This window comes from Bactrocera oleae, chromosome 3, assembly GCF_042242935.1.
Source record: "Bactrocera oleae isolate idBacOlea1 chromosome 3, idBacOlea1, whole genome shotgun sequence".
Taxonomy (NCBI): domain Eukaryota; kingdom Metazoa; phylum Arthropoda; class Insecta; order Diptera; family Tephritidae; genus Bactrocera; species Bactrocera oleae.
Genome location: NC_091537.1, coordinates 77617731 through 77645722, shown reverse-complemented (window position 1 = coordinate 77645722; position 27992 = coordinate 77617731). Strand labels below are relative to the sequence as shown.

Here is a 27992-nt window from a genome sequence, read left to right as displayed (position 1 = left end):
TCAGACAAAAGAATTACTCAAAATCAAAGTAGCAAGGAAATGCACAATGCGAGAAGTAATTAAGATGCATAGAAACTCAACTCCTTCTTTCTCAGAAAATTATCAAATATTCTCTTCCACAGTTTCTCAACACAAAAAAATAACGGAAACGCGCTCCGTACCCAGTACTACAGCTCAATCAGTAAATGATAAATCCACCTCTTCTCAAACATTATAAACTAATAATCGCTCAAATAATACATTCATTGCATGTACAGTCCAAACCTGTTCTTTAAACACACAAACAAACTCTGAATCTAATAATTCAACTCAATTAGAACATCAAAACTCAACTTCTCTAGAAATAAATAAAATCGCTAATCACCAACACAAATACAACTTTATTCCAAAAAAAATTCCAAAGCAACTCTCAAAAACTCGATTTTCACTCAACACCTACTCAAATTACACCCACCCATCCAATAAACGCACTCACTGATCATGCTTCAATTATTAGCTCTTTTCTCCACACAATGACAACACAAGATCTCAGCTCTACAACTAATTACCCTCTTGATCTCCAAAACTACAACAACAACACTAACGAGAGGAATAGTCACATACACGTCTATCACGTAGATGACACAACAATGTCAGGTAAAGAAATTTTAAGCGACACTACGAATAATAATAAAAATAATTATCAGAAAATAAAACACAATTCAAAAAAATAATTGAAAAAATTAATAAATAAAAAGTATATGCTATATAAATATATATTTTAAAATTACATTGTATCATATAGAAAAATCTTAAAAATCTTGCATATAATACACATGCACCCTCTAGCTTATTTTAAGACCTTTTTATAAGTCAAAATGACTACTATTTTGCAATGGAATTTTAATGGATATTGGAACAGTTTCCATGAGTTACAACTACTTATAAAAGACCATAAACTTAGCATTGTATCGTTGCAGGAAACTCATTTGCCCTTCAACAGCAACCCCACTCCACCCCACGCCTACGTAGCATACTTTCACAATCATATGCAAAGTACGACAAATAAGCAAGGCATAAGTGTATTCATTAAAAAAGGCATTCCTCACAACAAACTAAATATATCATTTTATATACCTCCAAGTCAAAGTTTTAACTCTAACGAAATTCTTACAATATTAAGAAATCTTTCCACACCAATCAGTTTACTAGGTGATTTTAACTCATGGAGTCCTCTCTGAGGCTTACCACAGACAATCAAAGAGGAAATATAATAGAAGACGTGCTCTCAACGTCAAATTTGGTAGTCCTCAATCCTGGAAAAATGCTGACATCGTTCCAATTTTGAAGCCCGGTAAACCTCTCGCCGATATTCATAGCTATCGTCCGATCTCCTTACTTTCATGTTTGAGTAAAGTATTAGAGAAGATTATCGCCAAACGATTAATGTGGTTTGCGCAAAGAGGAAACCATATAAACCCTAAACAAGTAGCTTTCAAACCTGGTCACTGTACATTGGACGTGCTTTTACATTTCGAACACGTTCTTTCAACTGCGATGTCAAGCATGTTACTATACTTGGACTAGACTTTGAAAGGGCTTTTGACCGTATAGGTATACACGTTGTTCTTCGTCAGCTAATAAAATGGAAAGTTTAAAAAAAATATATTTAATTTTGTAAGAAGTTTTTTGTCAAATCGAACATTTAGAGTTAAAATTAATAATAAATATTCTGACACAGTCCCTTTATCAAATGGTATTGCTCAAGGTTCCCCTATATCAGAATATAGGTATATATATATATATATCTATATATAATTTAAAAATTCTAGGAATAATATTTGATTAAACTCTTAGTTTTCAGGAACATTGTAAATTTCTAAAAGGAAAACTCCACAAAAGGTTGAATATTATAAAATATTTTGCTTCTAAGCATAGTAATTGTAATCAAACTACTTTAATTAATCTAACTAAGTCCTTAATTCTTTATGTTATCGACTATGGTCTACCATTATACGAGTACGGTGCAAAAAGTACCCTCGCGAACATTTCGGCAATTTACCACGCAGCAGTGCGGAAAAGTCTTTGCGCTTTTCCAACAACACCAATCAAAAATATTTTAGCTGAATCTGGACTCCCTGAACTTAAAGATCGCACCACCCATTATACCGCACGACTTATTCCAAGGCTTTTTTGTGTCTAATAATCCGATATTGAATAACGATATAAAAAGGGCCCTGAACAGGAAACGAATCCTAAGGCGGCCATCAACAATATGTAGACTCGCTCTGCTATCCAAAGACGTCGAAATTCCGTTAAAACCAACTCTGGTCAGAATACCTCATAGCCAAACCGAATATATATTATCGTCAGGCCGATAACCTTCGTTGCTAGTACCTTTAAACTGTAATATAATATTTATAATTATCTTTCTGGTAAATAAATAAATAAATAAAAATTTTAATCTCAATTTTACACTTTAAGTCTCTAATATAAGTACGAACAAGTTTTAAATTTGAGTTTATTTTGTTCTCTCGTTTATTTATTTTACAACTCAGCACTTTTATTTACATTTGTTGAGTTTATTTCAATTATTTTTCAACTGCTTAGCTGATTAAGACGAGTATTTGTGTAGGTAATATATATTTTGCCGGCATTTACAAATGTTTGTTGTTACTTTTGGTATTATATTTAGTTTATTATTTATCTATATAATTACACGTGTATATGTTTGCTCTTATTTACAGATCTAAGGTATCTTCTGGATACTTTTTATTTATTACGAAGTCACTTGCAAATAATTACGCAAGCAAATATATAATAGAATAACCTTTAGAAAGCTGTTCTTGCTATCTAAATTGCATTGAGAGCTTGAAAATGAAAACTAGTTTAACTTTTTTGTGCAAAGTATGAGTTTATTATTCATCACTCGAGAGTGATACGCCGACAATAGAGATTTTTCAACCTTCCTTAACATTTCTGTAGACCTGAGTCTCGCCGATTTAGTGTAAATAAATCAGTTGCAAACTAAATTTCTTTCGCATTTATTGAGGTTTCAGAACAGAAAAGATCGCTGAAGGTTAAATTCAGAGATCGCGTTGGATGCGGAAGCAATTGATAATACAACTTCGAAATCAGTTTCATTGACTTATGTAGAGTTTGGTTTATGAGTTTCTGACCCCCACTTTAAGTTTTCAGTGGCGAAAGAGAGAGTAGCGCTAAAGAGGAAGAGAGTAAAGAGAAGAGGTAATAAAATTGAGAGAGCGAGAAGAGAGAATATAATTCAAAATTTTAAAGTTTTAAAATTTTGGTATTTTTTTTGTTTGTTAATTTATGAGAAATTAAGAAGAATGTGTAGGTATATAAGTACAGTACTTACAAAAAGTAATACTTTAAATAATACAAATTTGAAATATTGCGTCTTCAGAGCTGTTAAATTGTCCCTGTGGTACATATAATTGGTTTCAAACTTTTTTGTACAAGTACGTTTAAGACGACTACTGATTTATTCGCAATTGTTTTTGAATGACAGGGATGCGAAAAAATTAAAGCTCATGCGTTAATTAAAAACGTTATTATTAATAATTTTCAAGGACTGAAAAGGAATTAATGATTTAAATACTAATGATTAATACTTGCTTTATGAACTTTCTAGTAAGAAAAACCAAATACATTAAAACTAACACACAAAAGCATAAGCAAATATTTATAAACTGAACAGGGTATATTTTAAGTTTGCCACGAAGTTTGTAACACCCAAAAGAAAACGTCGGAGACCCTATCAAATATATACACAAATGATCACTATGATGAGCTAATTTGATTTAGCCATGTACTATATATACGCGAACTAGTCCCTCAGGTTTTAAGCTATCGACCTGAAATTGAAATTTTGTACCTGTCCTTTCCTCACTAAGAAGCTGCTAATTGGTCGGTACAGCCAATATCGAACCACTATAGCATATAGCTGCCATATTAACTGAAAGATCGGAATAAAGCGCTTGCATAGAAAACTTTGGCAATTTAATATGAGAGCAAATGCAGGTAATTGCCGGATTCAAGTTGTCGGACTCCTGTCGCTTGTGTGAAAGCAATGAGCGATAACAAAACAAAAAACTTGCCGAAAACGCAGGTAAAAAACTCATTTTTTTCGCATGTCTTTTACTTAGTATATTCTGGTTATATTAGCAAATATATATGGGAATGAACGACTACAAATCAATAATATTTGCTTTTTAAACAAATTATAGTGATTTGCCCATTTTTGATTTTCGCGTCCATATAATTTCAATTAAAAGATATATATTTACGGTAAATTTATATAGAAAAACTCTAATTTACTTTACCTGTTGAAACTCAGGACAAAAGATGGGCTTCACATGTGTCATAGCTAGAGGTCTATGATATATTTATATGATATATATTCTGGATAGTGAGTTTATTAACTTTTTTTTTTATAATAAAGATTAACTATTTCGATAACATTAATTAGGTTTAATATGTTACGTTTTATTCTAAATTGGTACCGACGTAAAAAAAAGCACTTAAGTTTGCAGTGCCGAATATTTGGAAGGAACCAGTTGATCATCACTCACACTGTTATGTCTGCATTCTTAATACACTCAAGACTAAAAATTCAAAGAAAATATTTTATCCTGATCTGTCATCGACATTCGCTACAATACTATATACGGACAATAATGCCGACTACTGTTTTACAAGTAATGGTTCTGGTAATTGTAAGTGTGTGTGACACTGAGTATTAAATACAAATTACAATACTATGCGTGTTTTTATTTACAATGCATTTTACGTTTATGTTCTTATATGTATAACAGCAACTAAGTAATTAAGTTAATTAACATGTACTTATCTTAGAATACCTTTTTGTCATTTTGTCACTGCATAACCACTTGTTTTAGCCTATTTTAATTAATTTCAACTTTAAAATTGATTTCTAGATTACATTCATTTTTATTCATTTGAGTATATCTGTAATTTTTACCTTAAAACAACTCTCACTTACTTAATCTTATTATAATATTTACATACATCATTGTTATTTTTGTCGTTGTACTCAAAAACTTACCACATCTAATTTTTTTGGCGAAATGCGCTGCGCAGGCGAAACATAGTGCGCTTGTTGTAAAATTTGGTATTAAAAAAAAAAAATTATAAAATTAAAGTATTTTGTTTACAATAACTTTTTTGGTTCACAACAACGTTAAAATATTTTTTTTACTTTTTTTCTACATTTTCGACCAATTCTCCATTATTATTACAATCATGCTGCGTTTGTTAAATTTGCCTACATATACATATTTTTAAAAGGCCTAATTCTGACACAATTTTATAGTACGGAAAATTTAATGAAATCAGGCTTAACTGAATATATATTTAAGTGTATAAAAAAATTTGTTATTTTAATTTTTATACAAAATTTCGAAAGCTGGGGCAATCTTCGGAATAATCTTTTTCAATAGGGCCTGATTGAGCGAAGGTGGTTACAAAAACTCCTGCTAGCTGAAGCAAAATAATAAAAGCTAACTAAGGCTTGATAGTACAGTATCTTTTTTGCTTTGTATGCATTTTTGGTAATTTGCGGAATTGTAAAAAAAATCGTACGCAGTTTATTAAATAATACTACTGTGGAGCTTCATATAAAATTTCTGTTGAAGATTCCATACACGAACTTTATTTTTAATATGCTGTCTGATCAAATTTGAGCCGGACTGACAATAAAATTACGCTTTCTCACATTTTAGTACAAATCGCCTTCCAAAAAGTTCCAGAGCGAATGCAAGAATGCCAATGCTTAGTTAAATTTTACATACGCTTGTTTAATGTCACGGCTGGGATGGCCGAATTCTGATTTTTTCGGTTTCAGCTTATTTTTGGTGTACCGTTGGCTACACTTTTGTGTACCTTGTTGCACAGCTTTAACGTCGTTTTCATACGCCTACACCAGTAATGATGCGTTTGTGTGTGCATTGTAAATGTACCAATCTGGGTCAAATCTGATCGTTATGTATCTTTCTTAAGCGGAACTTAGCTGAATCGTTAGTTTAACTTAAACTATTTGCATTGCATTTTTTATAATTGTTTTGCTTTATTGTTGTCAGTAAACTCGGAAACAGCATCAATAATTAAGTATTAGGGTATATTCTTGGAGAAACATAGCATAGCGAATGCTACATACAAAATACAGTTATCATATATATTAATGTTTTTAAAATACAGATGCACTTTTATATTTTTGTTTGTGCGCTTTTTGCTTATGTTCATTTAAAAAGCCTAAAACTAAGCAGACTGCACTGGCATACATCCGCTTAACACTGATTTATTTATTCATTCGTTTTTATATATTCTACACACATGATAACTTTAGTCAATTTATAATCCATTTGAATTTAAATAACTTACAATTACATTGCATAACTATGTACTTAATTAAGTAAGGTAATTGATTTGCAAAACTTAAGCTCGATTATACTATTCAGAGCGCTGCTGCTAACTCTACTTCTTATTATATTTTTATAAAAGCATTGCCTTAAATTTTAAGCATTTAATATTCAATAACATATCAATTTTATTGACGTTTTTTTTTTATTTTTGCGTTACACCTAATATTATTTATCTCTAACTTAATTTTTAACATTTTTAATTTGACTTAATAATTAAATTACAGCACTCTCCTGTACCTGGTTTTGTGTTTACTGTATTTAATGTTGCTTAACCAACTAAAATTAATTTAATATCTGCTACACTCGCGCACAAAGTATTATAAATATCGCCACAGCTACATACCGCAGCAGCGCATGCGTACTAGCTGTTGTACACGCTGCACCATGGATGGCATCGTCGGTATCGGTCAGTGAGTCGGCATCGTGCCTGTTTGTTGCAGACTTTGTATCACTGCGGTAGTTGCTGTGATCGGGTGCTAGAAAGAGGAAACGACATGTTTGATTGTACTGAAAAATTGTAAATATTTATAAATTTGTTAATAATTTAAACGTTTAAAACTGAACTAAGTTTCAACATAAAAAAACAGTCGTGTGGCACTCGTGGACTGCCGCGGTAAAACTTTTGCAAAACATTTTTTATCAACTTATTCAATTATAATTATTTATTTATTTTTTTATGCAATATTTTGTTTTTTTAATTTGATATTACAAGTAATTCAAGTTGAACCTTTTGAGCGTGGTGACCGATAAGAAAACAAATTTTCTTTTATTGAATCAATGAGAAGTTAGAATTGTTTCAAGTATTTTTATTATCTTACAATACGTGTAGGTTATTCAGAAATTTTTATCATTGAAACTTTAGGTTTATGGTAACCGAAATTAGGAACATAAGTTTGAGACTTGATATTCTCTAAATATCTGGAAAGTACCGCCTCAATGGTGGCCCCATATTTTCTTGTGGATCCTTGTGGATCATTATTCATTTTCAAATTAAATTTTTCCGAAAGAAAAGTTGTCAACCCTTCTGATAATTTATCAGCGAAGTTGATGTTGAAATCGCCAGCCAAGATAAGGCCATTGATAATCCCGATTGAAATACATAATTTCAATTGTATTGTTTAATTCAAACGAGATACTGTTTCAAAAGGAGAGTTAGCTATTTACCAAAACAATAATAATGTTACTGTTATTATGACTCCGAATGTTGACCAATTGATTTTTGTTAAATAATTTCTATTAAATTCTATATTTTTATTTGCCTATAAAAAAATGGAATCTTGCATATTATTATTTTTGAATCACCCTACTCTTCAATTGAATTTCTCCGCTTAAGATTCGCGAAAATACAACTAAAAGTATATAACATTTTGCGCATACTTTGTGAAAGTCATTATAGGGATGGCATAAAATTATTGGAGAATCATTGAAATAAGTGCATTGAAGTTAAGGGAGGTACACTATCTTTGATACATAAGATTTAGTAGAAAAATGTTAATACAAACATAAAGAAAAAAATGTAATCCCGGACAACCATTAACATCGACTGCAAAGAATGATCAATTTGAGCGATAAATTATTCGAAAAATTACCCGAATGGACCGCAGACCCGGCAAAATAATTCTGTTACACGACAATGCACCTGCACGCAAAGCAAAATCGGTTCAGGATACAATCAAAGTACTTGGCTGGGAGCTGCTACACAAACCGCCGTATTCCCCAAACTTGGCCCCCTCCGATTATCATTTATTTTCATCGATGCGACACGCATTGGCTGAGCAGCACTGCGATTCTTACGCAGAAGTCGCGTAAGAAGAATTGGGTACCTGATTAGTTTGCTTTAACAGACAAAAATTTCTATTGGCACGATATCCACAAATTGACAGAAAGGTGGTGAAATTGTGTAAAAAGCAATGTTCAATACTTTGGATACATTTTTTTTTACTTCCCCATGCAAAATTGGTATTTAATTTTTACAAAGAAACACTCATTTTATACCTGGTAAAAACACGAGATATATTAGTCCAACTAACTTTGTGGTAATGCTACCCAAATGAACTTAAAGTTTGCATTTCAGATAAATTTACAAGCACCATAAAGCTTTGATGGTGGTAAATTTCAATTTATAGTAAATAATCGCAACACGCAACCAGATACTCTTTAAATATTGTCTTACAGCTCTCCCTTTCAAGTAAGCATCGACCTTGTCTTACATTCTTAATAACCGGAAAAATGTGGCAGGCAGCCAAATAAAGTCATATATTATTATATTATATATACAGACATTATATAAATATTAACTTTTGTCATTGAGCAACACTTGGTTGCTGCTCAACAATTATTATCAGCAGTCAAATAGCATATATATACAGTGTAAATATTATGAAATGAAACCCATAATAATATCCTTGCGTCAATAAACAGGATATCAACAGCCACACCAGCATCCCTTGTGTAAATAATTTTTAATGTGCTCTCAAGTGGATTTAACCATAAATGCTCAAGTGCGCATAAGAGTAAACACACACTGATATGCCAACATTGTTGGGTCCCTCAGCGACAAAGTAAATGGTCTGTCAGCTTTGAGTGATTGCTGGTCACAATTCAAAAATTTCCTGGGGCATTGACAGTTGTTTGAAATTCAAGTGTGTTGTATGTTGGCAGCTTGCATTTCATATGTTTGTAGTTGTGACAGTTTGCACATGGCTTTAAATATAATGCTTTGATGCGAGCAGAAATTTATGTGAAACATTCAAAAATATAATATTATTATTATGCGAATTTCATGTGACTGGTAGAAGGCTGATAAAGCCTTAATAGTTGCAGAAGTTGGCAACGTTGTAATACTGAGCATGGTTTTATTAATTATGAAATATAACTGTGCTTGGCTTGGAGAGAAGTACAAAGGCTTGCTGTGTGCCATTCAAATTTATTCTCGATTTAAGAATATTTTAAGGGGGAAATGCCTAAAACATCTATTATTATTTTCCAAAGCAAGCATTTTTCAAGTAGTTTTCCTTATAACAGTAGCAAAGGCATTACTATTCATTGCTTGGGAAAAAGTTTAACGGTTCGTTTCGTTCTTTTGAGCATTCAAAGCAATTCCAGTTTAAGCTAATATTTGATGAATCTCCAAAATTCTTAATCTTATATGGGAAATAAGGTATTGCTTTTGTACATACAGCTACTGTTGCTAATGACTTCTTTCTTAAATTTTGCCATCAAAACCTGTAAAATCTAGTATCATAGCTGATAAGAGGGCAGCCTTAGCAAAAGAACTCTATAAATTATTAATTTCAAGGTGTAGTGAAGATTTGCTGGAATTCTCTTAGCTGTGTCCTCCTCGCGAGTGCTGACTTGACAATGGACGTCGCTGCTATCACCGTTACAGCTTGTCACCTGGCCAGCACCAGGAAATGCGGTCAGGCGGCGGTTGGCTAAGCCAGAAATACGATATATTCATCCTGCTTTTCCTGGTAAATTTTGATTTCTATACGACGCTAGCGGAAGGATATGTTGAGCTATTTCTGTCATTGCTATTAAGGTAGGTATAATATACTAGAAGTAGAGGTAGCGGATCCCCTGAAAAAAGCGGGCCGGGATATTAAATAAAACGTAGCGGCCATACCTCTGGTGTGAAATGAGTAGTTCACAGCGGTTACGGTAATACTGCCAAACACGATTTACAACGTTGGGGGGCCAAGGTCTATGAAGGCTCGAACCGCGTAAGCGTTGGAAGCGTTAACACAATCAAAGAGGAAGCAACGCTCTCTTCCATAGTGCTGCTTTGGTGATAAAGACTAGGTCTCGGGCAAAATCCAACAAGGAGAGCTTAAAGGCGAAAGCTATATAATGCGCTGCGGTCAAAGTTCATGAAGGACTTAGCTGCAAGTTGAACTTAATCGTGGCGATCGTTGACTGGAGCAATCCCCTCGGTTAGATTACGTACGAGCAGTGGAACTGCTGCTAGGTGCGCTATTCGCGATAACTTATGGAGGTCCGGGTTGGTATATGCCAACATTTGCGGGGACGAGCTGGCTGAAAGGGTTCAGATTTCTAAAATATTAAGACAACCGCTCCGTGCTATGGATAAACGAGGTTGCTGCGAAACTTCAAGGCCTATGAGAGGGAGTCTTGGAGATAGTGGACCGAAGCTGTAACATGACTATTGTGAAAGCAAAAGTACTCATATCTCGCACGGCTAAACAGAGGGATGCCGCGCAACTTCTTAAAAAGCAAAACCGTAATGTGCCTACGGATGATTAAAGGGTGTTGAAGTTCACCAACTCCGACAAAGAGCATGGTAGCTAGAACGACACTTTTCATATAAACAAGTCGGCCGACGACATTTTGTATGGAAGGTTCAGGAAGATACAGAAATCGTTCATTCAGCGATTTAACCCGACCGCGAGAAGAATCTTAATAGTAAAGGTTCCTATACCTGCATAAAAGTAAGGTTGCCTGATACGAAAAATAGCTGGGACTGTCAAAAAGCTTAGAAGGAACAAAAAAAAAACTAATTTACATGTTAAATCCTTTTCATCAAAAATTAAATTTAATTGTGTTCAATTTCGAAACGAAGGGCTTATATGAGTAGTTTTGACTAATTAGACATACTCATATAACTCCTCACATTTATTACAGTACTTTTTACTAGTCCCTGCAATTCAATTCAATAAAATTGCATCCCACAGAAACCCCAGCTGCCCCCTGAGACAGCTGTAAATTGCTAAAAGTTCATTGAATACTAGTAGCCAATGTCCAATTGAAAAGATCAAGTGAAAATGACATGCAATCAGTCGTTCGCAAAATTGCCTCCCACAAGAAGGTGGCGACATTGAAAACAGCAAATGCTGCTGTACCAACACTCAACAGTCTCAGCCAACGGCAGTGTGCAGCAATAATTGAGTGACTTCAGTGGAAGCGCGAAGGCATGGGAATGCTGTTGAAGCGAATGAATATATATAAAAAAAAAATATTTATGCACACGCACATACGCACGAACCTGCGAACAACGGAAAGGCGAATGAATGAAAATGCACAAAATACACTCACTGCAATGAAAGCAAATAAATACATAAAATAAATAAATGAAAATGCGCTACTTTCCATTCCATCGAACCTTCGTGACTTTCAACTCGATTTCGCCATGTATGCATGTGTTTTCGGAGTATGTCTGTGAGCGCGTGCTTGTTTTCGTTGCAAATGAAAAAGTTTTATTTTTCACTCTGCTCCTGACCGTTTTGGTCATTTCGCAGAAAAGACACAGCAGCAAGTGCCGCACTTTGGAGTGTTATTATTATATGTTGGTTTTGTAGTTGCTACTTTTATTGCTGAAATTGCTATTCTATGAAATTGTATTTATACCCTGAACAGAATTGAATTATATTATATTAAGTTTGCCACGATGTTTGTAACACGGAGAAGGAAACATCGGAGACTCTATAAAGTGTATATAAATATAAATGACCAGCGTTACAAGCTGAGTCGATTTTAGCCATATTCGTCTTTCTGTTCGTTCTTTTCTTACTTGTTGATACCGCCGATAGCATTACAGCATCGTTATTTTTTCTAAACATATTGTTAAAATCGGAGCACTATAACATATAGCTGCCATTTCAATTGGCCGATCAAAATCAAGATATAGATCTTTTTATACCTCTTTCTGCTATAAAAAATGCACCTGTGTAGGGTATTGTAGCTTATAGCAGTGCAGCCGAAGTGAAGTGTTTTTTTCTTGTTTTTTTTTTTTAATTTCGTTGTTTTTGCAACGTGGTTTGTTGTGAAGCAGCTTTTTTTCGCCACTCCATTGCTTGGCACTTGCCATTTAAAGAGGTTCGTGCATACAGAACTCTGAATTTATATATAGTTATATATGCAGGCTTTTGGGATGCACGAAATTTTTCTTTATTTTCCACTTTCACATTTTTAACGATCGAGATTGGTTTCCTTCAATCGATTGCTGCAAAGATACGTACAAAACTTAGCTGGGAACGTTTACTGAAGGCCTCAAAAATTTTACTAATTACATACATAAAATCTTACACTATTGAATCTCTTCTAATTAGCTCAGTTCTTTAAAACGCTTTCAGTAATTTTGAAAATGTACTTTTCTGTGCCATAGGTAACAAAAATGCAAGTTTTAGTGTAGTATACTTAAAGGCGACAAACTTGATTTGAATTACTGTGTGCTATGATATAACTTGTGTATTAATTTTAGGTATATAATTTCGCATATATTTTAAGTTTTACAGTAGCTTTCCAAATTCCTTTTATTAAAATAATGAATTTATTTTTGATTTGAGGCTTCTTTAAAAGATTTAAATTACAATTCTTCTTGAAGATATTATACAAATTATTTTTACTCAAAGCACCCTGCATGACTAACAACCTATGAGTGGTTAGTGGCTTAGTATTATGACGACTGGAAAAACATAAAACTATACATAGAAATAAACCCTGTTCAATGCCTTGACATAGATTACCAAAACTGTGGTTCTGATAAAATTCAAATTATTCAGTTTTATATGTTGTTAGGTAATAGAGTTTAACATGAAAGGCCAGAAATCGCTAGAGGATACTATCTATAAATATCTCGAATCGCAGAGATTTCTGCTATTTTGCGAACACTGCTAAACTAAGAAAGAACTTTCAACTTAAATATAAGGCCTATCAAAAATAGTTCCATAATTTTCGCATTAAATACATTTTTTTTTTAGGATAGCTAGATAGATCCGAATTAGGTCCAATATGCACCGCCTGTTCGATAATTTGTTGTCATTTTCAAAGTAAATTCTTAAAGTCACTCTCAGCGAACTCTCAATGAAACTTTAGCCGCTGTTCGCAAATATTTGGCATCGCCGATTTTCGTAAATTTCTCTTGATTTCAGTTTTTCAACAGCAAAATTTTACGACATAGAGAGTAACAGAAATTAATTACGTGTTTCTTTGCTTGTAAGATCATTTCGTTTATTTTGGGTTTCAAATTTTCTGTCTTACTAGGCATCTAATGTAGTTTGTGTTTTACTTTTGCGTTCTGTTTAAAGTTGTTGATAAGTGGAGAAAACATATATAACATCCCGTCTTACTTTTGAATTTCACAATTTCTGTTATAGTAGTCTAACACATTTTTGCAAACGCCATCGAAAATTCCTTTTGTTCTTCAAATTTCTACTGTCAATATTTTTGTTTTCTACTTGCTCAGCTAATTCCTTGACCTCAACATTAGAGGGACTAGTTGCTGTTTCTTGAACAATTTCTGTGACGTCTGCAACATTGTTTTGCTAATTCCACTATTTCATCCGTATCGACAGAGTGTCTAATGTCTACGCTCTTACTTAAACCTGGCCAATTGTGTTTCCATAATGCTTTCACAGATCTGTCTGCTATCTCATTAGAGGAAGGGTTTATGTTTTCTATAGCAATCATGATATTGTAGTTTTTCCAAACTTCTGTTGTTGTTGTTAAGGTTGTAGTTGGTTTTCATCGAGGTCATCTTATAACTGTAAGCTCAGTGAAACTTGCTATTTCAACGGGGACGAATAGTTGGGAGGCGGGCTATTTGGGCATGCAAAGAGGCTTTTAGTCTCATGCGGGAAGCTATTGCACGCTCAACATATGTTTTGTATGTGGGGGTCGTTTCATGGTAAGTAGAAGTTTAACCTGCTACAGTATCCATAACGAAATTGCGCGAAGTTTGTAGGATTTTCCAAACTTATCTTATTGATTGCTGCTCGGCTAGTTTTATTTTTTTAAACTTCTGCTTTAATGTTCGCCGCAAGTAACAAGCCTTAAAATTGGTTATTACGCCTTGGTTCATCGGTTGGATTAATGTATGTACATTAGACTGCTTTTTTTTTGAACTATTTTTTTTTTTCGATCCCATGGTGAAATTTTGTTGGAAATACCAAAAAAAAAATTCCCGAAAAATTTGGGACTTTAATTTTAATATTAAGTACTAGGCCTGTGTTGTTTACGAGATAATTCCAAAAAAACGCGAATTTCATGGAAAAATTAGGTTTGGTGGCCCGTACTAACCCTCAGCAGCAAGTTATAACTTTACCGCAATGGAGACTTTTGTAGAGCGTTCAATTCTGAGGAATACCTAATGACGGGTGAGAAAATCCCATCAACTGCCGCTGAGTTATAAAATTAAAAAGAAAAAAAATCAAGTTTTACGTGTATTTTATTTCGGAAATCTTTACAGGCCTAGGTCTAGTACTTAATATTAAAATTAAAGTCCCAAATTTTTAGGGAATTTTTTTTATGGTATTTCTGACAAAATTTCACCATGGGATCGAAAAAAAAATAGTTAAAAAAAAAAGAAGCAGTCTAATGTACATATGTGTATGCATAATTTCGGTGAGTCCATAGGTTGAAATATAAGAGCGCCAAACCGTAACAGCGTTAAGCGGCGTCTTCCTATATATTAATTATGATGCGAAATCGTTTTGGTAACATATGTACATATACAAATTTCAATATATTTCAACTAAAGCACTTAGAGGTATTTGCTTATGTTCCCTATTTTAGAATACAATTGCTCTCTCTTCATCTATAATCATTCTAGACTCTTATCCCCCACTTATATGAAGCTTTCATGAAAAAAAGCTACCCAGGTTTGTCATTTCGCAAATTTACTTTGGCTGAGTTAGCCTTAGCGATAAAGTTAGTGTCTATTGAGCCCCTATTGGTTATCAAAAACTCACACACTTTTATGCAGACAGAGTTTGTTAAAATAATGTTAATGCAATAAAAACTTTAGTTTTAAACTTTTCTTGGAATTAATCTTCAATACTCAATTTACCTTTTTTAATTTTGAAAGAGAAAACAATTCAAATAGTTGTCCGTTTCGCACACTACTATCATTTTATGAGCTTTTCACAACATATACTTGTATTTATATTTATGTCATTTTACCCTACTCAATTCACTTTCACATCCATTTATGTATAAATCTCGTTGTATTTCTTGCCTTACATTGCTTTTCTTTAACATATTGTGAGAAATCGTTACAAATTTTTATTGCTTAAGTGTCCCTAGGGTCCTTCTGAGTGGCCACCGGCACTCGTTTAACCAAGTCATTTACCATTTGGCCATCCTAAAATCACCGCCACCCTGCTAAACTATTTTTATTTTGAAAAGATATCAAATGTTTACCACTTTCGCACATTTGAACAAATAAATTTTTCTACCGTTTTCGTTTTCTTTTATATTGGCTGGTGGATGTGAATGTGTATGTGTGCGATTTGACAGAGAGCAAATTGCGCCAAAAGTATTGAATTTCAAACTAATGGTAACTATCACTGCAGCGTTTTCAATAAAAACCAATCAATTACTTGCTGGTCATTTATTTTTTGTGATGTGAAACTTTTATTTTTTGCTTGTCAGTTTCGTCTTGTTTTATTATTTCGGGATGCAATGTTGCAAAACTGTAGTTACTACAATCAATCTCGAATTATGCTCCAACTTTGTCGCGCATTCTTGATAATGCGAACGAAACGAAAAATCGGTCGAAATCAAAATGTCAGTGAGTTTTGTCTTTCAAAACACAAGCAACATACATTCCAAGTAATTTTAGACCCACCGTTATGGAGCACACCTAGTGTGACGTTTTTCAAAAATTGATTATATATTTCGATAGCTTATTCGTTAAAAATTATCATATTACAAAATTAAAAAGCGATATCTCGATTGGTTTTTGAATTATAAGCTTCTAAGGTATAGTCGTTCAGTTCAATCAGCTCCATCAGTTTGCTACGAAGTTTGTAATATCTAAAAAAAAACGTCGGAGACTCTGAGCAGAGTCGATTTAGCCATGCCCGTCTGTATATCAGTCGATACTTGAACTAGTCCTCCAGTTTTTGAGTTATCGATCTAAAATTTTACACACATTCTTCATTTGTCGTAATTACCAATATCGATCCGAATCAAGTTCTTGTATGGAAACGCTTTTTGACATATACAATATGTATAAATATAGCTTTAAAGAATTAAAATAAATATAAAATTGCGATTAAAAAATGAAATTTAACTTAACTTTTCTTCGAATTGTAGAGCATTTAAATAAATAAAAAATTATTTAAAAAATTAATAATAATAATTTATAAATTATTTTTCTACGCGAATTCAAAAAATGTCTATAAAAATATTCATATAAGATTGTAAGTATGGAGAATGAATGTGCAACGAAAATTCCTATCACCAAAATCAAAGCATTAAATATCAAAACTGCGTGCTGCCAACAAAATAGAAAAGAAAACAAATGCCAAAAAGTGCCAACAAAAAAGCGCAACAGCAATCAAAGCGCGCCAAAACCCAATCGACAACCATAGTGGCAGATTGCTAACGGCTGGTGGTCGGTGTTCAAGCGCGTTGAAGCGCCGCAGCGGTTCATTGCCTGCCGCATTGCACAGGAAGTGACGCTACGCTGCAATAGTCAAAGCTGTCATCACTAGCGACGAAGAATTGCCAGCGAATTGCAATCTAATCCAGCAAAAAGAGCACCAAAAAATTGTGGAAAAGAAAGCAACACAAAAGTAGTCTACCCAGAATTCATGGTAGCGGGTAAGCGTGGAAATTGGAATGCAAACAGAGATATACATATGTAGCTTTTTGGAAGCATGTTGCCATTGTTTTTCTTTCGCCCGGCGTGTGGTATAAATCCGAAACACTATTGCCATACACCGATTAATGCGTTCGCACGACGACATTTCAACCGGCAGCTGGAAATCTAATCACCAGATATGTGCAATGACAAGGCAAAAAATGGTGGAAAAGTGAAAAAATGTGTCGCAAAAATTTTACTACTCGTTTCTAAGTGAATGTGTGTATATACATATGTATGTATGTAGCAAAATTGCTGCAACGAAATTTAAAAAAATGAAACCAAAATTTTAGTACCAGAAAAAAAAATCAATTTTAAGAAATCTTGTGTGGGCAATATACATATTTACATGCGCACATTCAAATAACCCAATAAACACAATATATTAGGGCAAGTAAGATGTTCGATCGGTTTTTATCTAAGAGATGACGTTATTGTCCATAGTACTAGTGTTACGTGTCGCATCATGTCATACTACATACAAGTTTCTTTCTTACAGTTTTTCGATTGATTGACTCAGTACGTTGTGAGCGCGCGTCAAAGATGGGCACCAACAAAGAGAAAATTCGCTATATTTTACAATTTTTCTTCGATCAAGGCGAAAAAGCATCCAAAGCGACTGAAAAAATTAATTTAGTTTATGGGCCCGATACTGTAAACGAACGTGTAGCACAAAAGTGATTTGCTAGGTTCCGTTCCGGTAATTTCGATGTCAAAGATGCACCACGCGTCGGTAGGCCTGTCGTCGAAAATTGTGATAAAATCTTGGAAATAGTAAAAACAGACCATCACGTGAGCACTTATTTAATTGCTGAGGAACTAAAGATAAGCCAGAAAACCGTTTGGAACCATTTGCATAACCTTGAATTCAAAAAGGAGCTCGATGTTTGGGTGTCACACGAACTAACGCAAAAAACCATGACGGACCGAATTCCCATGTGTGAATCGCTGCTGAATCGCAACAAAATCGACCCGTTTTTGAAGCGGATTGTGACTGGCGATGAAAAATGGGTCACTTACGACAACATCGAGCGCAAACGATCGTGGTCAAAGCTCGGGGAAGCGGCCCAGACGGTGCCCAAGACCGGATTGACGGCCAGGAAGGTTTTGCTGTGTGTTTGGTGGGATTGGCAAGGAATCATCTCCTACGAGCTGCTCCCTTATGGCCAAAGGCTAAATTCGGTCCTCTACTGCCAACAACTGGACCGCTTGAAGGCAGCACTCATCCAGAAGAGGCCATCTTTGATCAACAGAGGCCGAATTGTGTTCCATCAGAGCAACGCCAGGCCACACACGTTTTGCTGACGCGCCAGAAGCTCCGGGAGCTCGTATGGGAGGTCCTAATGCACCCACCTTATAGTCCAGACCTGGCACCAATTGATTACCATCTTTTCCTGTCCATGGCGAACGCGCTAAATGGTGAGAAGTTGGCCTAAAGAGAGGCCTGTGAAAATTGGCTATCCGAGTTTTTTGCCAATAGGGACGCAAGCTTCTACGAGAGAGGTATAATGAAGTTGGTATCTCGTTGGTAACAAGTTTACGAACAAAACGTCGCATATTTGACTTAATTCGGACAAATGTACACAAAGTTATCATCTTTTGAAAAATCAATAAAAAACTGAACGAACTTTTTTACTTAACCATATACATAGATATTATACACATTTATTCAATATATCAAAGATCTCTAAAACGATCGCATTCAGCCCTGTATGAAGTTCGAACGGTACGCAAGACGAACGGTACGCAATAGGGTCACTAAGCTATTCAGATATTTAAAATTCTTACATAATGTTTTTGAATTTACGTTAATCCACTACTACTTATATGGTTCTTCATTAAATATTTTCTGAACTTTTGAAGAAAGAATATTGACACACCTAGTGGGAAACTTAAAAAAATAAATTTTTATTATTAAATCATTATCTCAAATAGTTTTTGTGTTACACCCAGCCAGTTGGAACAGCCCCATCAGTTTATCTTAAGATACGTTTTTCTTTAAACAACATTATTCAAATTGACTGCAGAGACAAATGATCCAAGCGCCATCAAATATTTCTGCACGTTCTGTATATAGTTCTTAATAAAATAATATACCAGTTTTTTGATTAAAAATCGAATTTTGGCAGGCAGAAAACGATAAAAATTATGGGTAAAGAAAATTTTTTTTAAACGCCGCTATTTTGTCAATTCTTGATTTTTTTCGTCCATTAATCAAAAGTTAAGTTGCTCAAGATTAAATTTAAAATCATATGGAATAATTCATGTTCTGGTTCGCTCCTTATAACTTATTAATCCGTTTTCAGTCACTAAGGCGTAAGTAGTCTTCCAAGAATTAAATAAAAATCTTACTTTATGGAAAAACTAGTAAAATTAGCAATATTTAGCACACTTTCAGGCGAATAATAATAAGAAAAAAAACATTTGAACTATATGTAATATTTTATATGCATAAGACTAATTTCTTGCTTTGTTGACGATGATCCATCCAAGCTCACATTAGTCCCTACGAAAGGAAACATCGGATACCCTATCTGATATCCCGTCAGTCTGTAATCTGTTAGTATACAAGTCACCATACAAGATATCAATATGAAATTTTGTACACGTACTTTTCTGCCAAAGAAACTGCTCATAGTTGTCTATAGCATACTCCGATAGTTGTCTATGGCATATAGCTGCCATACAAACTTACCGATTCATCTCAAGTCCTTCTAGGGAAATTTTTTTATACAGGTAGGACGCGAAGATGTCCGAGATGTGACGAAATATCTTCAAGAAATTTGGCATGGATTATTGTTAAAAGCAATGGTCCAATATCCGAACATATTGTTCAGATCAGACTGCTAAAGCATATACCTATCATACAAACTGATCGATAAAAACCAACTGCCTTCAAAGAAAACTTTTTAATTTGACAAGATATCATTACAAATTTGCCGAATATTATTGTCAAAAGCAATATTATTGACAAATTAAATTGTTCAAACATGTTCTGCTCCACAAGAATTTTGTCCGTTAGGTTACATGGATGAAAACAATTAACAACCGCTTGCATGCAGCACCAGAAGTGTTATCTGCCTATAAATATTAATGCCTATAAATCTTAAAATGGACACAGCGACAAACGTATAATTGAACGTAAATGCAACAAAAAGATGTCGCTACAGTGTCGTATAAAAAATAAAAAGCAAAAAATTGCCAAAAACATAGACACTATTTTTATTTCAAAAATATGAAACCAATACACACATATGCTAAATTCGAGTTTGTATCGTCCGATCTGAATAATTTCCAAATTTTGTGAAGATATCTTGTCAAATGAAAAAGTTTTCCATACAAGAACTGGATTTTGATAGGATATATGCTATAGTGGTTCGATCTAAAATAATTTTTCGAAGATTACGTCACTACCCCGAATAATAATTACTGCCAAATATTGTGAAGATATCTCAAAAAGTTTTCAAAACTTTATTTACCCTATTGTGGTATTAAAGTATATGTATATGTAAATATTGTATATTCTTTATATTTGTACAAGAAAACCACTACATAATTCGATTAAGATGAAACTATGATGAAAATAATTTTTGTTATATTTCACGGCTTTCGCTTCCATGGTTTGTGTATAAGTCGGGAACAAACCATCAATACCAGTTTCAGACTTCCTGACTATTGTAGAGTTTCTTAAGTGGAGTTTGGTTGCAATTGATCGCCTGCTCAGGAGCGCTGTCTCCTGTTATCGCCCGCAGGTTTTGCATATTTTTAATCTAGTACTAAGCAGAACCTATCCTTCCGAGGTACTATTGCTTTTCTAATTGCCGAACCCGTTAATTTTCTAGCTCTTTTTCTTGCCAAACCTGTCTAGTACTACCACAATAAGCATGAACTGAAGTCTCAGTTAGTACGTTTGCTTATTTGGAAAACAGTAGCACATAATTTTTACTTTAACTTTTTTTAACGCATTCAAGGTTTGTATTTCCTTTTATGGCAACTACAATCAAGGTATCTTATTTTAAAATCATTCGAAAAATATTATTTTATTTGCAAAAAATATATATTATAAATAGAAATAAAAAATGTTTTGATACATGAAAATTTTATTTCACTTATACTAAAAATAAATTTATATCTTTTATGTCACTGCAACTTCTCAGCAGCGTAGGCATTTTCTGAAAAGCCGAATTAATTTTCTTATATGCATTCAGCAAAATCATGCTTAATTCTACAAAACTCTTTGCCAGATTAAACCAAATTATTAGAAGCATTTAAGGAATTTGAGACAAGCAAAGTTGGAGATCGGGCAAAAAGTATCAGAGCTCACATCACACATGTCAAAGTGAAGCTTTGTACATACTCTACATAAGATAAATAAGTATATTATATATTGAAAAGCTGAAAATAAAACAAAGCTAGCTTAAGCAAAATATATGCGAAGAAGAAAGTAAAGAAGCAATCGAAGAAATTGACAAAAAAATATATATATTAAAAAATGCTTGTGCCTTCCTAGCAATATGTTGAAATTACAATATTGGCAACTTTTGTGGTTGTACACCAGCTTTCAAAAACAGACGGCTGCTGCTGAAACCTAACTGTTTAGCCAGCTAACAGCCAGGACTTCCTCATCATCTATGCAGTCATATGCGCCTGAAGGCAACCAAAATCGAGAACAAGAAAAACGTTAACTTCGGTTGCACCAAAGCTACAATACTCTTCACAAATACAAACGACTCCTTACAAGAACATTGAGCGGTTAGTTTGTATGGTAGCTATATGCTATAGTGACTCGATCTGAACAGCCTCTTCGGAGCTTGTATCATTGCCTTGGACAATATCTCGCTATTGAAAAATTTTTCCATACAAGCACTGGATTTTGAGCGAGAAGATTTATGATATAGTAATAGGAATTCGCCGGTTTCGACAATTGAGCAGTTTTCTTTAGCGAAGATCAATATCTAAAAAACAACATACACTTCATGGGGTCTCCAATGTTTCCTTCTGGGTGTTACAAATTTCGTGGCAAACTTAATAGACCGTGTTTATGGAAATAATAATAAAAAGGAAAGTGTTTGCAAAATGCCACACACCCATCCACTTAGACAAAAGGCAATTGGAGTAAGTTGGTATACTATGAGCTTGTAACGGGTGATCCATGTAGAGGTACTTTTCAATAGCCTTTTTTTTTAAAAGATCACGCGTGAGTCATGTCAAGGCTTTCGACTGAACAACGTTCACAAATTGTTCAACTTTATTACGAAAATTCACGTTCTATAAAGAAAGTGTTTTACGCGCTTCGCTCAACTTATGGTCAACATAATCGGCCTACTGAGCATACTTGAGACCCAGTATTCATTATTAGATAATATTCGACCGAAAAGACCACGTCCAGCACGCAGTGAAGAAAATATAGCGGCCGTAGCTGAGAGTGTACACAAAGACCGTTGAGTGTCGATTCGGCGCCATTCGCAGCAACTCGAACTGACATATGGAACGACTTGGCGCATTTTACGTCGAGATCTGAAATTGAAAGCGGTTCAAAATACAGCTTGTGCAAGAACTGAAGCCGCTCGACCTTCCCAAGCGACATCGCTTCGCTCTAAGAACTCTTGAGAAGTTTCAAGAAGATCCGACGTTTTCGAGCCAAATTTTGTTCAGCGATGAGGCCCATTTCTGGCTCAATGGGTAAGCAAAGAAGCAAAATTTCCGATTGTGGGGCAAAAAGTAACCTGAAGAGATTTAAGAGCTGCCATTTCGTCCAAAAACGGTTAGGTGTGGTCCATATACTTACGACTCATCGAAAATTGGACGCAACTGCTGGACCATCTGAGACGTAGCCGCGACCAACATTTGAAAGAAATAATCTGTTTATGTTCTTTCGTATAATAAGAAATATTCCCCATTAAATTTGAATTTTCTGTGCTTATTTTTTAAGAAGGAAGCCTTCAAATGGATCACCCTTTACTTTCGCTTTATGTAATGGAAAAAGTCTATCAAACTTTATGCGTATCTTGCTGCTTTCCGGTCTGTCTGACTGTCTGATTCTCTAAGCGTCGCCTGCAATTGCCCGCATGCAAATGCATTTCCTGTGCTTTTGTCTTCCTCTTTGCGGTGTGATCGATATTGACAGGCACAGTTGTAGCTGACATCCTCTGCCGGTGTAGCGTTGAATATAACACGCTTATTAAAGGCAGCAAAAGCCCGATACGCAAGAGTAAGTGCTGACACTTCAAGTCGCATAATCGTTTGTCATATTGTCATAGTTGAAATTGGGTCGATTTTGTTGAATACAAATCGTGTGTAAAAACAATTTAACTAAATATATCAATGGAATATACTTGTATGCCTAAAATAATGAAAAATATGATTGGTTTTTCTGTGCAACATTGTTTCTCTCATTGTGATTGTTGCGTCTGCTATCTCAGTCAGGTCGTCTAAATAACTATTGATCTCTTTTGAGGAACTTTAAAGGTACTCCACTGAGAATCTATATTGGCTCTTGGTATAGTAAAAATATATCCATAATTTCAGGTTATGGATAAAAAGTGATACGATAACATCAAGCGGAAACGGTATTGGTCGAATCGAGCCGATCCGGCGATAAGGGCGGCCAGGCCAGGACCAGGCATAGAAGTGCATTAATAGCGACTCAGCAGGAGCTTCGGCATTTCGGTTGAGACTTTTTTTCATCCTCCTTTTAGTTCGAACCTGGTACCAAGTGATTACCAACTGTTCCTGCATATAGAGAACGATTTTGTTGAGGAAAACTTCGACTCAAGAGAAGCTTGTGAAAATCGACCGTCGTATCATCATTCTGCCTATGCTGAAAAAAACCTTGAACTAATGGAAAATTAATCGATTGCTTTTATACCTTATGGTTGTTCCTCATGGTTGTTTTACAAGAGCCAGAAAAATATTCAAGAAAAAATAATAAAAGTATTTAAAAATATCTATTCATATAAAGCTATTTGCTAAAAAGTCAAAATATCGAATATACACACTCTCTCTCTCTCTCTCTTTAGTACTCACATTGATTATGCTCTCGCCCCGTGGCGTGTGAATTCCATAAACTCGATGTGGCACCAATATAAGCATTATTCAGTAATGATGACTGCTCTGCGACATTCGATTTTGTGCGGTGAACTTTTTTACTGAGACGTTGATCTATTTTGTCGACGGCAGTATCCATTACAGTTGTTTTTGTCATTTTGACATTTTGAAAGAAATTAAATAGATATACATATATAATAAAATGATGATGTGTGTCATAAAGTTAACATAAGCATACTCATATACTTGTATATATGGTAAGTAGTGCCACCTGCTTAAACCTGATTTATGCTGTACTACTTCTCATGCATTTTTTTCACTAAGGACCACCCCAAAAAGAACAAGAACACTAAAAAAAGCAAAACTTAAGCGACAAAAGTAGCATCGCTATGGAAAAATAAATAAGGCAAATGGATGCAATAAACTGTTAAGGGGATTGCTCAGGTAAGTTATGGATAGGCAGAATGCGGGGACGGATGTTAAGTGAAGCATAAAGACTTTCACTTTATAACTGTTTAAGTATACAGATGTTGAATTTAATAGCACAAATGCAATTTTATCTATGGATATGGCTTGTTGTGAGGAGGAGGACGTGCGAGGAGTTTTGAAGCAGCGAAATTAACTTAAATGAAGGGAACATTTTATCGATATACAAGTATTGTATTTATACACACCTTTATTGTTGTATTTCGCAACCACCACTGGCACCGTATTTAGAGCCACCGTCGGTGCTACTGTGGTTACTGTCGTTGTTTGTGGAATGTCTGCAATGAAACAAATGAGAATAGGGTAGAGAGGCAAGTAGAGAGAAAGAGAAGTAGAATGTTGGAAATGCAAAACTTTAGTATGTAAATTTAAGAGGAAAATAAATAGTTAAGCTTTGCAATTTAAATGAGTAAGAGAATTAAATGGAAATTGTATATGACAAGATTTTATTGTTTTGTTTTTATGATGTTCTGTTATTCGATTTTAAGAAATATTATTTATTAAATCAATATAAAAATACTTCTAAGTAAAAGTATAATAAATCAGCGTATTAAATAAATTTTATAGCAACATATTTGCATAAAACAAAATTTTAAGTTTCGCACTCCACCTCACAACAGTAAAATTTAACCGATTGGGAAATACACCTAGCTAAGAATTATATTGAACAATTGCAATTACTTAACTTTGCTAAGAACTTGCGAACGGTTGTAACATAGAACAAGCTAGAAAGGGCTGCAATAATATAACTAATCGATTGGCCGATATTTTTAGTAAAATGTCAGTCATCGGCACTGAAATACACATATTCGGTTTTGGAGGACTTGAAAAGTTTTAATCCGATTTCGACAGTTTATAAACAATGCTGCTGAAGTATTTGGGCAGTGAGTTATCGCACTTTTGCCAAAAATATAGAGCCAAGCAACCCGTGTACTAAGTTGCATCAAGACAACTTAATTTTTACTTAAGCTTGATCAAACGGACGGAGAGACAGATAGCCAGAATTCAACTCGTCTCACTATCCTGATCATATACATCTATTTATCTCGATATAAATCTTGCTTAGTTTTAGGTGTTGCAAACAACCTCTCGGTGAACTACACTATTTTACTATACAGAAACATGTTGTACAGATATATATTTCTTTTTTATCAATTGCTGAAAAACGCTCGGAATTCGGTCTTATCGACTTAAATACGCACTTAAAATTTGGCATACGATGATATAACAAAAAAACAGTTTTTAATTTTAATTTGAATTTGAATAATGCAGCTTAAAACAAGAAAAAACTTTAACTTCGGTAACAGCGAAGCTATAATGCCCTTGACAAATGCAAAAGATTCCTTACAAGAACTTGATTTAGATCATTTAGTTTGTATAGCAGCTATATGCTATAGTACTCCAATCTAAAAACTTTTTTTCTCGTCAAATGTAAAAGCTTTTAATTCAATCACTTGATTCCGATCGTTCAGTCTGTTGGCATTGGTCCGATATTCGCGGTTTCGACAAATGAGCCGCTTCTTGTTCACTTTAAATAAAACGGTTGTGAGCGAAAGGTTGTCCATGAAATGTTTCGTATATACATTTTAGGATTGCAGCTGCATAAATAGTTCTTCTAATATACTTTATAAACATATATTGTCTTATTTTGATGGCATTTTCTGGTTTAAATTTTATTTGGACTTATAATGAAATTTGAATTTAAAACTGTTGGCCAAGTTGGTAATAGTAACTAAATTTTTGAATTTTTCTTTTTGCTATGGCTTTAAATTGGATTTTAATCTTAATATCTACAATGCGTATTTCTGCTTAAAGACAATTAAAATTACTTTATATTTAATGATTTGAGGAATTGTTATTAAAATATAATTATTTACATACAAAGTTTCACAAATTATTCAAAAAATTTTGATTTCACATTTTGATCCATAGCTTTTTGAAATTTCAATTCTCTAATTAACTTAAAACTGCCCAAGAAATCTTGAATGCAAAAATCTCTTATTTGGTAATCACTTTGTAACTACCTACTAATTAAGTAAATAAGTTAGACCTACGTGGTTTCAAACATTATGCAACAGTAAGTATTTATGTTGTTATTTAACTTAATATATTCAATTATTTGCAAACCGAAATCTTTCCATTTAATTTCTAATACCCAACTTAATAATTATCATATGCTGCACAGTCAAAAGCCGGCCAGCCACACAGCAACGTGACTGTTGACCTAAGTGGCTATGGCTGCTGGTAAATAATATCTAGTACATAAGTATAAAGTAACACTTGAACACCTAAGCTTATGCTTTGATTATTATGTATATTTATGAGTGCGTGTGTACATATGTATACACCTGTTCAACTCCATTATATTTAATGTCACATTAATTATGCAATACCTTTCGGTTGTAGCCAGCTAATATGCAGTCAAGTAACTGGCGAGTTGAAATGCATGAGAAATTCACCAAAATCCTTAACTATATATGTTGGTATGTGTATGTAAGGAAATGTTAGAAACTGAAGCATTCACACAGTAAATTCTACAATTTGTAATTACTCGAACTGCTATCTTGCTATGAGTCACTTGACTAAGACTCCTGTTAAATGCAATAAGCTTTCTTATAAATACTCACAAATCACAAATTTATTTCAAAGTTGGCAAGCAGAAGAATGGTCAAGTTGACAGTTTTGTACATATTTGTGTGTTGCTTGAAGTAATCAATATAATTTTCTAGTTGGCCGATTCTACCAAGTTCATTTATTTATCCCGCAAATATTGGTGTACAATTAAACAATCTCATAGTCTAGAATAGACAAACAATAATAAAATGTGTGCATTAGGGCGGGTTGATTTTTGTTCTATAAAATCGCATAAGCGCAACAAGTTCTACGAATCATTCTGAACAATTTGGTTTTTGAAACTATGGGTCTAAAACCGGCTTCGAGCTAGCGATTTCCAAACCGAAATTTAGCTCTTATGGATTATAAAAATTTGTTCATAAATTTTTGAGATATCCAAATGAAATTTAATACGCAGATGTATTTTGCTATTACGCAGATTATTTGTCGGAATCAGCCATTTCGGATAGCTTTAACATATAACTCCCACACAACCGATTACTCAGATTTTATATTTTCCGATATACTGTTTTTAAGCCGCTAAGTTTAGACGTGTTTTTATGAGCTTGTCATTTTCCGCTTGATAAAAGCTCGCACTTTGTGGCCTTTTCGTGAATTCCTGTTCAAAAACAATATTATAACCATGCCTTAGCCTCTATATTCGCCAGACATGGCTACATGTGAAAGAAAAGAAAACTTTAAAAGGCCGTCGTTTCACAAGCATAGGTGACATCAAACGCGCATCGCTGAGAGAGCTAGAGATTATCCCTAAACCCTATTTGAGAAGTGTTTCGACGATT

The 27992-nt window shown here is 34.1% G+C and overlaps 1 protein-coding gene across 1 annotated transcript in view; it reads right to left on the bottom strand.

Annotated features, from left to right (window-relative positions):
* Positions 1-3645: 3645 nt before the first annotated feature.
* LOC106624774 (uncharacterized) overlaps positions 3646-27992 on the bottom strand; it is a 62553-nt gene continuing 38206 nt past the window's right edge. Inside the window, exons 9-11 of the mRNA XM_036376389.2 lie at positions 24768-24857; positions 24073-24207; positions 3646-6919 (exon numbers count right to left, since the gene is read on the bottom strand). Coding sequence (XP_036232282.2) covers positions 6741-6919; positions 24073-24207; positions 24768-24857 — 404 coding nt within the window. The 3' untranslated portion in view covers positions 3646-6740. The remainder of the gene's footprint in view (positions 6920-24072; positions 24208-24767; positions 24858-27992) is intronic.